This window comes from Mus caroli, unplaced genomic scaffold, assembly GCF_978045245.1.
Source record: "Mus caroli unplaced genomic scaffold, Mus_caroli_1 scaffold_3, whole genome shotgun sequence".
In the NCBI taxonomy this organism is placed as follows: domain Eukaryota; kingdom Metazoa; phylum Chordata; class Mammalia; order Rodentia; family Muridae; genus Mus; species Mus caroli.
The window spans coordinates 57,788,846-57,801,748 of record NW_028227258.1 but is presented as its reverse complement, the minus strand read 5'-3'; the positions used below and the strand labels follow the sequence as shown (position 1 = coordinate 57,801,748).

Below are 12,903 nucleotides of genomic sequence, written 5' to 3'. Positions count from 1 at the left end.
CCTGTGGTCCAGCCACTTAGGAGATGGTGGCAAAAGGATCAGAAGTTTAAGGTCATCTCCTGCTATGTAGTAAGTTTGAGACATGCCTGGGCTTGCTGCATGAGACCTTGTTTTTAAAAATATAAAAATAAAAATAAATGCATATGGGAAGAATTGGTAGCCCTGGACAGGTATGGTGAGAATGGCAAGAAGGCCATCAGGTCCACATAATTGAAGGTTTGTTGTGCTCTTCTGAGAGGCAGAACATCAGGCACTGTGTTCGTTAGGGTTCTCTTGCTGTGAAGAGACACCACGACCATGGTTACTCTTATAAAGGACAACATTTAATTAGGGCTGGCTTACAGTTTCAGAGGCTTAGTCCATTATCATCATGGTCAGAAGCACAGCAGTAAGCAGGCAGTCATGGTGCTGGAGAAGGAGAGAGTTCTACGTCTTGATCTGCAGACAGCAGGAAACTGGGTACCATATTGGGTGTAGCTTGAGCATATTTGAGACCTCAAAACCTGCCTACATAGTGATGCACTTCCTCCAACAAGGCCACACCTCCTAATAGTGCCACTTCTTATGGGCAAGCATTCAAACACATGAATCTGTGAGGGCCAAACCTATTCAAACCACCGAAGGCATCTTCTAGGCCTGAAGGACCTGTGGTGCAGAATGGATGAGGAAGGGTTAGAAAGAGGTGAGAGTGAAGCCAGAGCCTAGAGAAGAAATGATTCCTGAATTTGAGCAATGGTAGCTAATGTTAAGATAGAATTTACTTACTAGTCTATGTGTGGATTATCTCATAGTCTAAAAGGCAGGGCTACAAGGATTTTGAAGAAATCTACAACTGGTAGTTCTTAGGGGATACCCAAGGACTTTTCCCATTCTTTATATCCAGAACACAGGGTGTGGCAATGGCTAGAAATACTATGCTGGGCCCTCCAAATCCAGGGATATCTCACAGACCCTCCCCAACAAGCTCTGGGGCTAACCTCGGCGCAATTCTGCAGCTCTCCAGTGACGAGCCCGAAGCAGCGTCTTAGTCAGAGTCACTATAGCTGTGACAAAGCACCATGGCCAAAGCTACTTGGAAAGGAAAAGGTTTATTTGGCTTACACTTCCACATTACTATTCATCACTGAAGGAAATCAGGAGAAGAACTCAAACAGGGTAGGAACCTGGAGCTGAAGTCTGGAGCTGACGCAGAGCCATGGAGGGGTGCTGCCTACTGGCTGGCTTATCGTGGCTTGCTCAGCCTGCTTTCTTATATACCCCAGGGATATAATATCTACTACCCATAATAGTCTGGGCCTTCCTCTATCAACCACTAATTAAAAAAATGACCTACAACAATATCTTGTGGGGCCATTTTCTCAATTGAGGCTCCTTCTTTTCAGATGACCCTAGCTTGTGTCAAGATGACATAAAACTAGTCAGCACAGCAATTTGAAAACATTCCACAAAATGGATGTACCAAGTAGACTGTACTAACAGTTGTACAGCATGGAAGCAGCCAGCCCTGACTCATGACCTCAGCGATCTGAGAGTGAAGGAGTCTCTCAGAAGGAACCCCTCAGACTATACCCGGGTTGGGGGGGGGGGGTATCCGAACCTGTTGCCATGGAAAAGGAGAACTGCTCTTGCTTGTCTGTCTTGAGTCAGTACCCCAGGAGTTTCCTCCAGAGTTCTTGCTCCATAAGGTGAGACTGCAGTTTAATCACTTACCCAAAGGCCCACTGGGTATCTCCCTGACATCCTTGCTGCCTGAGTCCGTATCTCCATCTGCCTCTGCCCTCCTAGAATAACTCCTGCCTTGATGCATTAAACATCCTCAGCTCCTCATCTCTCTTAGGACGGGACTGAGGAGAGATCCAGAGGCATGGCACCAAATTCTCAAAGCACACATTTCCAGTCATTATTGAGGAATCAGAGACAGGGCTCCTCTGGCTGTGGGCTTGTAGAGGTGACTGGGAACCTTCTGGTATTCTCTTCAAACCACAGGGACAGTGGTTCCATCCAGGTATTCGGCATCTCAAAGAACTATCCAAGAGACAGAAGTCAGGAATATTATAGCTCAATTGCTTTTAGAACTACTGACGGTTTTTTGTTTTTGTTTTTTGTTTTTGTTTTTGTTTTGTTTTGTTTTGTTTTTGCTTTGTTTTGGTTTTGGTTTGTTTGGTTGGTTGGTTTTTGGTTTTTTGAGACAGGGTTTCTCTGTGTAGCCTTGGGTGTCCTGGAACTCACTCTGTAGACCAGGCTGGCCTCAAACTCAGAAATCCGCCTGCCTCTATCTCCCAAGTGCTGGGATTAAAGGCGTGTGTCACCACTGCCCGGCAGAACTATTGAGTTAAACAGCCACATATCATTTGTGTAGGAATGGACCAAGAATGAAGGGAAACTGTTTGACAGGGCTCCATGGCTATAGGAATGAAAGCTTTTCTGACACTTAGACCATAAGCACTTTTACATAAGAAATTAAGAACTATTTTCTGAATGAGTAAAATAGAGCTGAGATTCATCTTAAATATAAAATTCAAAAACCAGAAACGTATCAGTCTTTCATAACTGCTAAGAACCATAAGCCAGAAACAGAGACCTTTCTTAAAACAGACGTGTCTGTTAAGAAGGATAACATAGGAGCTCGGCAAGGCGGACACAGACGTCTTGCTTAGTTGCCATCCTTAAGAAACATATGAAAATGTCATTTGCAGCCAGTGTTGTTGGTCAGTAACTTGAGCTAAGCAGTGCCGCCACAGTGTGCTGATTTTTATCGACTCCACATGTGAAAGTTGCTAATGAGCGGTCCTTTCTGTTGCAGATCTTTGGCATGATATTCAGCATGGTGCTTTGCTGTGCAATACGGAACTCACGCGATGTGATCTGATGATACTTCACCGTGAAAATCGCAATCTAGAGTTTTCGTGCTAATTGTCACAAGAGCTCTCTTGGCTCATTTTTAATATTCAGGATATTAGAAGCTAAAATAATTTTCTGTCAACTGTATATTTGCACATGTATGTAAGTCTGACTCATTACTGATTTGCCCCTTGAGTGAATGTCTGTTTCTGGTATATGCATTGCACATACTGATATCTGTTTCCTGGGAAACCCTAGTTCTTGTATGCAAGAATAACCTATTTAAGTACCAGGAAAAAAAGCAATGAGAGATGTTTAAAACTCGGCTATTCAGGAAATGTAATAATGGGTCCATTTCTCAGATCTTAGCCATGAAAATTAGATACATAAAGAGAATGCAGGATTTCTAGTTAATGGAAGCAATAAGATAGAAGAATTGAAGGGCCATAGATTGACTGTGTCTGAGTTGAGTGTAAAGATTTCTTGAAAAATATATATATACATATATATTCTCCCCAGAATCCAGTAAACCACAGTTTTAGAACTAAACACATCTGTAAAAGTAAATATAGCATGGAAAAATCTAATTCAAAAAAGTCATGTTTTCTTAGCATTTAAAAACAGAAAACAGAAAAAACAGAAAGCCTCTCTCTGGAAAGAGAAGTCACACAGACAGACAAGCATGTGCCCCAGAAAAGTGAGTGCTTTTAAGACTAAAACTAACAACTTTGAAGGGGGAGAAACACTGCTATACGATGACATGTCAACGTTGTTTTCTCCCTCTTCTCTGCCAACTCTGCTTTGAACTGGTGAAGGCCTCGCCTTCCCACAAGGCCTTTCCTTCACCCTCCTTACTGTTTTTTCAGATGTGGTGACAGAGGAAAGCAGGCACCGTGCAGCGTGACAGTGGGGGACTCTGGCTGGCACTGTCTGTACCTCTGGAATACCTCATGACTTGAGTTTACATACTTTCCTAATATTTTTCCATCTTTCTTATTTATCTGTGCAGAGAATTCTTCAGAGATTAAGAACATAGTTTTATTCTTTAAATAAATAAATCCCCCCATAACTCAGATATTATGTTATGAGTACCCTGTCTAAACCAAGATAAACACCTTCTTCAATAGGTGTGCACACGACAAAGGCAAGTCAATGGGTCAAAAGTACTCTGGTGCATGCAGCTGCAGCACAACTAAATTCTTTCTCGGCGAACTCCCTGGGAATGAATAGATGCTCAGGTTCTTTGGGAGTCTGAGTGATTGGTTTTAAGTGGGAAAACCCAGGCACTGCTCAGCCTTTTGGCAGCAAGTGGGAAAACCCACAGCAGGGTCGAAATTGATGTATTTGTCATAATGGATCAGCGTATAAAGGATTCTTAGGATTATATTTGACCACATAAAGTGAAGGCATGAGGAATTCTGGAAACCGTCAGGCTAGCTTCTGTGTCCGCTAAGAACCTAAGACTTTGGTATGTGCTAGAACAAAGAGCCATGCTTCAGGAAACTTTTACAAAGTGTTTTGCTGAGGACACACAACTGCTGGGATGTCTCACCCACAGAGCGCCACCTCTCTCTTCTTCAGATATTCTTGCTACTGCTACTAGCTTTGGAGAAAAAAGCTGAGGGAGTTAAAAGTATAACTGTGTATGACTACTTTACCTATGTACGCAAAAGAGTATTTAAAAAAAAAATCACTCTGTGATGTTTATACCCCAGTGGTTGACAAATGCCAGCTTTTTAAGCAAACAAAGAGCGATCAGTCTTTCTTATAGCTTTAGTTTATCTGTCGTCCTGAAGACAGAGACCAGGCTCAAGTGTGTACTCAGGTTCCTCCAGCTCAGAGTTACTTCCCGTTCCTCAGAAGTGAGTTTCATCCCCTGGGTGAGTGAATAAGTTTAAGGAAAACCACAGTAACTATAGACAGAAGAATAAAATAATTTTTTAATGCAGAAGAATAAGTCTAGAAACCCATGTCCTGTGTGATTAGTGCACCTCTCTGAGGGTGAAGCTTTCCAAAGAATGTGCTGGGTAAAATTAGAGAATTCCATCTTTGAATAAAGATGGATATATATCTTTATGTGAATGGATAAAGCTATATCTATAGAGATATATAACCCCTATGTCCTGAACTTATACATATCTTAAATACATATCTCTTAAGGCTAAAGACATATGTAATTTAATACACGTGTACCTGTTTGAAACTATGGAGATAAATGTTTGTATGCATACACATGTACATGTATATACATTTACAGTTATTTCTGTTTACCTGAACTAATTTGAGATCAGACCCAAACATTTTAAGTTATTTTAAATTAAATTTTCTATGTACTTACACTGCTTGAGTTATCTTAAAATCTTAGTGTATTTTCTTAACAAGTTCACATGGTTTTATTTAAATGTGTTACCTACCAATTTACCCAAACAGTATAGTAAAAACAAACTGGAAATCCTTTCATGCTGTTGTTGTGCAGTGGGTTCAAAAGCAACACCCCTAGGGTTCTAATTACATATAGTTGCGTTTCAGCTAACAACTGTTCACCCAAATTGTTTCTCCTTCCTCCAGAAAAACTTGGTTACCTAAGGCTTAGCCTTTCGAGTTAATCCTGGGTCCAGTGTGGTCCTCCTGTACCAACAGCCAGTGTTTCCCTCTGAGGAATCTAACCGATGTAGCTGGGTGAGAATGAGACCCAGAGAAAGATGATAATAATCTCAATAATAATCAGTAAAGAAGATAGCATGTTCTCCCTTCTGAAATAAGTTTTCCGAATATTCAAAGGGTATTCGCTCTCTTGTCATAGGTGAAGGTGGTTTCTATGGCCCAGAGGCAAGCCACTAGTACTCCCCACAGCCCAGCTTTCAAGGCCCCACTGGCATGCTCTTGAACACCAAGCCCGTTTCCCCATACCCAGGAAAGAGCAATTTATGTCTCTTGAGGGTAGAACCAGCTTAAGCTCATCTGAATCAAGTTGGTTTTTGTGTGTATTTTGAAGACTAAAGATTTTCTACTTTCTTTAAACATCCTCCTTTTTTTTTTTTTACTATAAAAGGTATTTTGTATATAGATGTCTTTTAAAAGTGAAAATACTACAGCAATACAAAATGTTATTGTTTGGTGTCCTTATAATAAGCAAGGGATTCACAGTTCAGACGCTGCCCCCTGGAAACAGGGAAGACACAGCAAATACAAGTAACATGCCCTGTGCTTCCCAGAGCTTGGCTGCAGAAATGTGGAGTTAATACAACAGGAACCTTTTTGTGTGTTTTGTGGTGTTTATCCTGTATATTTTGTGATTTCTTTTACTCCTATTAAACAACAAAAAAAAATTAGTTAAAAAATTTAAATTGCATGTTAATTATTAAATAAGTCAATAGCCAATATATAAGTACTTACAATACGAGGAACTACTGAACACTAGCTGTTATAATTATGTTGATACTCTGACAAAGAGGTCTCTGTGATAAATCATTTTCCAAAAATCATGCAAAACTGAAGATTGTTCCACATGACCCCAATTAGCTTTAGAAACATTTGTTGAACTCATTAATAACCTTCAATACGTTCCCCGATTCTGTTTTATTCAAAAGCTATATAGTACTCACAACTGACATCAGTATATTTTTCTCTGTGCCTGCTCTTCATAATATGTATTCTACATAGTGTCAGAGATTGTATTTGTTTGTTTAATTTTTTTACTGTTTGAGGCTACTGTCTTAGTGATTTGATGAGCCCTTAGGATAATATTGACCTGACAAGTGGAGTTTGGGAAAGCAGGCCTCTATTGCTATAAGCAAATGCTAATCATTAGCCAAGAGTGGGCCCACTCAAACTGGAAAGAGTAGTCGGGAGAGAGACTTCCTTGATGTTGGCAATTCTGACCTGAATCCTGAAAAAAAAATCTTACACACTGGCCAAGGTACAGAGAAAATAAAAGGTGTGGTTTTGTGTTCTAAGGAAAACACACAAGAAGACTCTGAAATAGCGCGTGAGAACATTTTAGGAGGGCCTGTCTTAAACTAACAAAATTAAGGAGGACCCTGGTAACCGGTAATCCGTGTTTTATACAAATTTTATTTTTGTCCTAAAGTAATGAAGAAAATTTTAAAACGGTGAGTTGAGTTATTAACTAAACTTTCAAGTATTAAGACTTTTAAAGATAACTAGGATGAAGAATGAGATTAGATGACAAGGCTAGTCATAAAGTTTTTAACTGATGCGATAGACTCACACCCTCACAGGGTGTCACAACAGAGATAGGAAGTGAAGCATGAGAGAAGAACCTGGATGAATACCCAGGCTTCTGACCTGGTGGCTGCGAGAGAGATACACAGGAGGAGAAGCAGATGGTAACAGTGTGAGCGGAGATGCCTACAGGACATCAAGAGAAAATCTGAAGCTGGAGACTCAGCAGATAAAAGTACTTATTACCAAGCCTGAGTTCAACCCTAAACCCCATGTAGTAGAAGGAGAGACTAGACTCCACCCACAAGTTGTCCTCTGACCTCCACAAATACATCATGGAGCACACACACAAAGAGAGGAGAGGAGGGAGAGGGATAAGGGAGAGGGAGAGGAAGAGAGAGAGAGAGAATAACCCTTTTCATTTTGTTTTTTTAATCTTCATTGAGAAAGTTAAGTTTAAGAAGTTAGAGCACTTGTTGCTCCTACAGAGGACCCAGGTTTGGTTCAACATGGTGGATCACAACCAGGAGATCCAATGCCTTCTTCTGACCTGTGGATACCAGGCATATACATGCTGCACATACATACACAAAGACAAAACATTTATTCACATAAAATAAATCTAAAATTTTTTAACTAGAGATCTCTATGCTAGTAAGTTAAAATCCTGCAAGAGTTATTTAATTGCCCACATATTTCTTAACCTCAGACTTGTAAATCAATACTCTCTGGGCTGCCTGTGTTCCTTCAGTAGCTGACAACTGACATTTAACCTCACCTCTAGTTTGACAGTAAAGGGAAGCTACAATTTCCTTAAAGGAGAAGCCAGCTTCAGATAACGGAAATGGATACATCCTTTGGACATCCAAGGACCAATCAATACAAACTCAAGCTTTTACTTAGCAGTGTCCAAAGAACCAACAGGACAGACATATAAAGTCACTATAGATCAATCTTTTCTTCAAAGTTTAGAATCTTCATACCTATAGCAGCTTTCATTTCCCCCAAAACACAGTTCAAACCTACATTACTATCACCAGTTAATGACTATAACATAGATTTTGAGTCATCTTTGAGAAACAAGATTCAAAAGAAAATGCATTTTTTTTAAAAAAATGGGTTAAGCATCGTGGTATACACCTGCTATCTCAGCACTTGGGAGGCAAACACAAGAGGACCACAATCTTGAAGCCAGCTGGGCTACATAGCAAGTTCAAGGCCAGCCTAAACTGAGACTTCATCTCAAAGTAAAATGGAAAGAAGTTGGTTTCATCCTCATCATGAGAAATTACAAGTGTTGTAGCTCTGTACAGCCCCTTGGAAGCACAGAGGTCAAGACAAGAGTAGTCTGTGTATTGTATCAGTAGCCACCATCACCCTAACTGAAACTGTTTCAAAGGAGAACAGGAGCAGAAACCAAGCTGTGGTTGGACTGAGAAGAGAATGTGAAGTAAACAAGTTCGTGGCTGCTATGGTGGACTTTAAAAAAAAAAAAAACCTCAAGCTGTGTGAAGAAGATCACAGATGCTTCCCACTAAGAAGAATCAAAGAAGAGGAAAAAACACATGAGAAACAGCAAGAAAAGATGCCCACCTGAGGGATGGTATTGGGACCATCTGAAACTTGAGTCACTGGGCCAGCCAAAGCTTTTCAAGTACAAGTGTCTAAAGAGGATAGTAGGGCTTCTTTAAGGGTGATGCTGGCTTCAGATTAAACTCATGTGTAATCAGGGGGTCTGTTTCTCCCCTTTGGGCTTTCTTTTTTTTTTCTAAAAAGACTTCGATAAAGTTTATCTCAGGAGTCAAAGAGAATCACATCCAAACGACCACTACCCACCATTGCCAGATAGCAAATCCACCTAACACAGTGGTCCTCAGCCGACCACTACCCACCATTGCCAGATAGCAAATCCACCTAACACAGTGGTCCTCAGCCGACCACTACCCACCATTGCCAGATAGCAAATCCACCTAACACAGTGGTCCTCAGCCGACCACTACCCACCATTGCCAGATAGCAAATCCACCTAACACAGTGGTCCTCAGCCGACCACTACCCACCATTGCCAGATAGCAAATCCACCTAACACAGTGGTCCTCAGCCGACCACTACCCACCATTGCCAGATAGCAAATCCACCTAACACAGTGGTCCTCAGCCGACCACTACCCACCATTGCCAGATAGCAAATCCACCTAACACAGTGGTCCTCAGCCGACCACTACCCACCATTGCCAGATAGCAAATCCACCTAACACAGTGGTCCTCAGCCGACCACTACCCACCATTGCCAGATAGCAAATCCACCTAACACAGTGGTCCTCAGCCGACCACTACCCACCATTGCCAGATAGCAAATCCATCTAACACAGTGGTCCTCAACTATGGGTCACAGCCCCCTGGGGGAGGGGTGTTGAGTGATCCTTTCACAGTGGTTGCATGTCAGATATCCTGCATATCTGATATTTACATGATTCATAACAGCACAAAATTATAGTTATGAAGTAGCAACAAGATAATTTCATGGATTGGGGTAACTACAACATAAAGAACTGTATTAAAGGGTGGCAGCATTAGGAAGAGAACCAGGACCTAACCTTTCTCATCAAAATTTATCAGTCTTTGAACAATACTTTATATTGGTTTAAATAATGTGCATTTATAAGTTTCTTGAATTTTTCCTCATCACATTAAAAGACCTATCTTTGTGTTACTATGTTATGTTAATAGTATAACCACTGTTAACAGATATTTCTCTAGAATACCTTTTTCATAGCATTTTAAACATTATATTCAAGTCATTACTCTTATCCTACTTAAACCTTCATTGTAACAATTTTATCACAAACTGTAAATATTTTTATTAGCTCATTAGTAAGATCCCCAGGCCCATGAACAATGCCTTCTCCTTGGCTCTATTTCCAGCATGTGCCACTCTACTGGTCACATATTTAGTTTAATGCTACTTGCTGAATTAATACATGGTTAGATAGTGACAAACCGCTAAAAATTAAATGAAAACAAATTTTGTTTTTAGTTTATTTAGCAAATTCTAAGTGGCCGCAGCATGGCACCAATCCAAGGAAGCCTTAGATAATGCTTCTTCTGAGGGAGTGCATTTTGCTTTCTGAACGAAAGAATCTTCTCCCATGAATTAACTGCACTGAAAGACTGTGCACCTGTCTTTGTGTACATATTTAACTAAATGTCACTGTTTTCTTATCTGTAGGGCATTTACTCTCCTTTCTACTCTCACTTATTCCCCTCTGGCCTGGCTCTTTTGTCACATGTTGTCTGTTTCTCAGAGATGCCAAAGATGGCCACTAATAGTTTCAAACTCCCAATCTACCAACCCCAAAGCCAAGCAATCCTTTCTAACAAGGGAAATCAAGGTGTGGGAATGACTCCTAAGAGGAGGGGTTGTAGTCAACTATATGGCCAGCTCATAACCTGACTACCACGCCCAACTCCATCAGCCCCACGCAGAGCACTGAGACCAGGAGAGAATCAGCATTCACCTACCAGAAAGAGGGACATGTTTACTAAGCAGCCATGACAGTGGATAAAGGAAAGCTGAAGAAACTGACACCAGATTGTCTTAAAAGATAGAAAAGGAGAAATTAACTACAGCAGACAAGAAAGAAACATCATTGGAAAAATAGGCTAGAGAGGAAGTTACCTCAATCTTTGTGTTCAGTTTAGACTCGCTACTCTTACATTTTAAAGACACTTTTACACACACACACACACACACACATATATATATGATTTCCTATTATTAATAGTACCATGCTATGCTGTTAACCTGCAATACATCCATTCTGGTACATTCTACTTATTCTCAACGAATTTGACCATTAAAGACTGCTGCAGCTGTGACCCCAAATCCTTGAGTTATGAAAGAGCTCTTTATATTCCAGGCAAGTAAGAAAGGTTTTTTTTTTCCTCTTGGAGCACTGAGTTTCAGACTCCCTTGGTGAGAACTGACTCCTTTCAACTTTGCGGGGGATTTAATGACCACACCTGAGACTGTTCCCGTGTTTACCTTTCTCCCACATTGCAAGCAGTGACTCTTCCTCTTCCCACTTTGGAGCCTCTCTATGCATTCTCCTTGTGTTAACCCAAAAGGACACAAAGGTCCCTCAAGACAGAGCTCCCGTATTGTCAAGTGTATGGACGCAGCTAAGGTGCTCAACCCCTGAGCTCCGGCCTAACGGGTTTTGTGTTTTCGTCTGCCCCACTTTCACGTGTGCATCTCCCAATAGACTTCCTTCAGTGAGTTCTCTCGTGCAGCCACTCGAGGCTCTTGTGCTGGTGACAGTGCAGGCTGGCTATACCATGTTCTGAGCTGCCCCCCTCCCATCCCTGCAGATTCAGGAAATTTATTAAAGTAATTCAAAAAAATTAAACTAGAATCTGCCAAAGCTGGGCTGTCTCTAAGCAACTTCGTCGTTCTAAAGCTCACATCTTTTGACAAAAGTCACCTTCAGCATGCCTGAGAATCATTTGAGGGTAATGCCAGGTAGGTTTGAACTTTAAAATTTTTACACATCTGTCAAAGGCCTATATATTTGATAAACAATCTTAAATAATAATGTGCTTATTGGTGACATGAGAACCCTGGGTCCTGGCCTAAGGCTTAGTGGTCCTGCAAGTGTCAGCTTTAGATTGTAAGGTAAAAGTAGTGTAGATTCCTGGCTCCTGTAAGGAAGTGCACAGTTATTCCCTCATCCTTGGCAAAGCTTAGGTTTGGCTCTACTCTATCTGCACCACCGCTGCCACCTCCCCTGTGGCTCTGTCAGCCTGCAGGCACTCACAAGACACCCAGCTGAGCTTGACCAATGGCTATACAGCACAGCCACTCTAAATGGCCCCACCTACAAGTAGTTTTCAACTTCGGGTTGACAATTCGTGGCCGAATAAAAGATAGTCTTTTTGAGGTTGAGCCCACAGAACATACTTAAAGTTCAGCTCTTGAGAAGGAACACCTAAGGATGGAAAAGAAAAATAACCCACTGCTATGCCTATTTACCCAAAGCAATGCCTCACTATGAATGAGGGCAAAGGTTAAAACAATGCAATCCACTCCATTGGATCTCTTAGCCCTCCTCCTCTACCCCAAGACCTATGGTGATTGTACTAGCTTTTCGTGATAGCCAAAGCCCCACAGCACAAGTTGATTTCAGTATAAATGCTGGAAAGTATCTCTTATTACTTGAGGGACTATGAAGGATTTAGGCTTCCACATGTAAAATGATCGTGGCCTCTTTTCTAGGCTTTATACGCTGACCTTCTGGGGTATACCTTTCACCGGTCAGTTGGCCCACCGAAGTAATTAAATTAAAGAGAGTGTCGGAGCCCATGCTCTCAGCTGAGTTTTGACAGAGTTTTATGCAGAGGGCTTGAGGGACGAGGATAAAGTTTTCTGTGCCAGATTTCATATGTTGCCCTTGTCTCACCACTGCACTCCAGCCCTGATGCCAGCCTTTGAAGGGACAATGTTTCTAGTACCCGATGCCATTGTTCCTCCAGCTTCTGATGACAGTCCTTTCTTCCTGGGACTCTGCAGTAGTCTCACATTTGCTCTCTAGGTCAAGACAGACCCCTACTGTCTGTAAGGAGATCTCAGTGCTGGCTTGCAGCAGCTTTCTGCTTTCCATTTAACCTCTGCTCTGCTCTGCTCTGCTCTGCTCTGCTCTGCTCTGCTCTGCTCTGCTCTGCTCTGCTCTGCTCTGCTCTGCTCTGTGTGGAAACCATGACAGCCTCTTCCATACACCTCTGCTTCTAAAGCTTCGTAAGCTCTCTCATGCCTGTGTGGCTGTACCTATGGATTAAATGGCAGGCAAGACGTATCCATGGTATTTTATTCATTCTATTC

The 12,903-nt window shown here is 41.5% G+C and overlaps 1 protein-coding gene across 1 annotated transcript in view; it reads left to right on the top strand.

Moving 5' to 3' along the window:
* The window catches only part of Tspan2 (tetraspanin 2), a 34,726-nt gene extending 30,831 nt beyond the window's left edge, over positions 1-3,895 (top strand). Inside the window, exon 8 of the mRNA XM_021157964.2 lies at positions 2,804-3,895. Coding sequence (XP_021013623.1) covers positions 2,804-2,869 — 66 coding nt within the window. The 3' untranslated portion in view covers positions 2,870-3,895. The remainder of the gene's footprint in view (positions 1-2,803) is intronic.
* Positions 3,896-12,903: the final 9,008 nt, after the last annotated feature.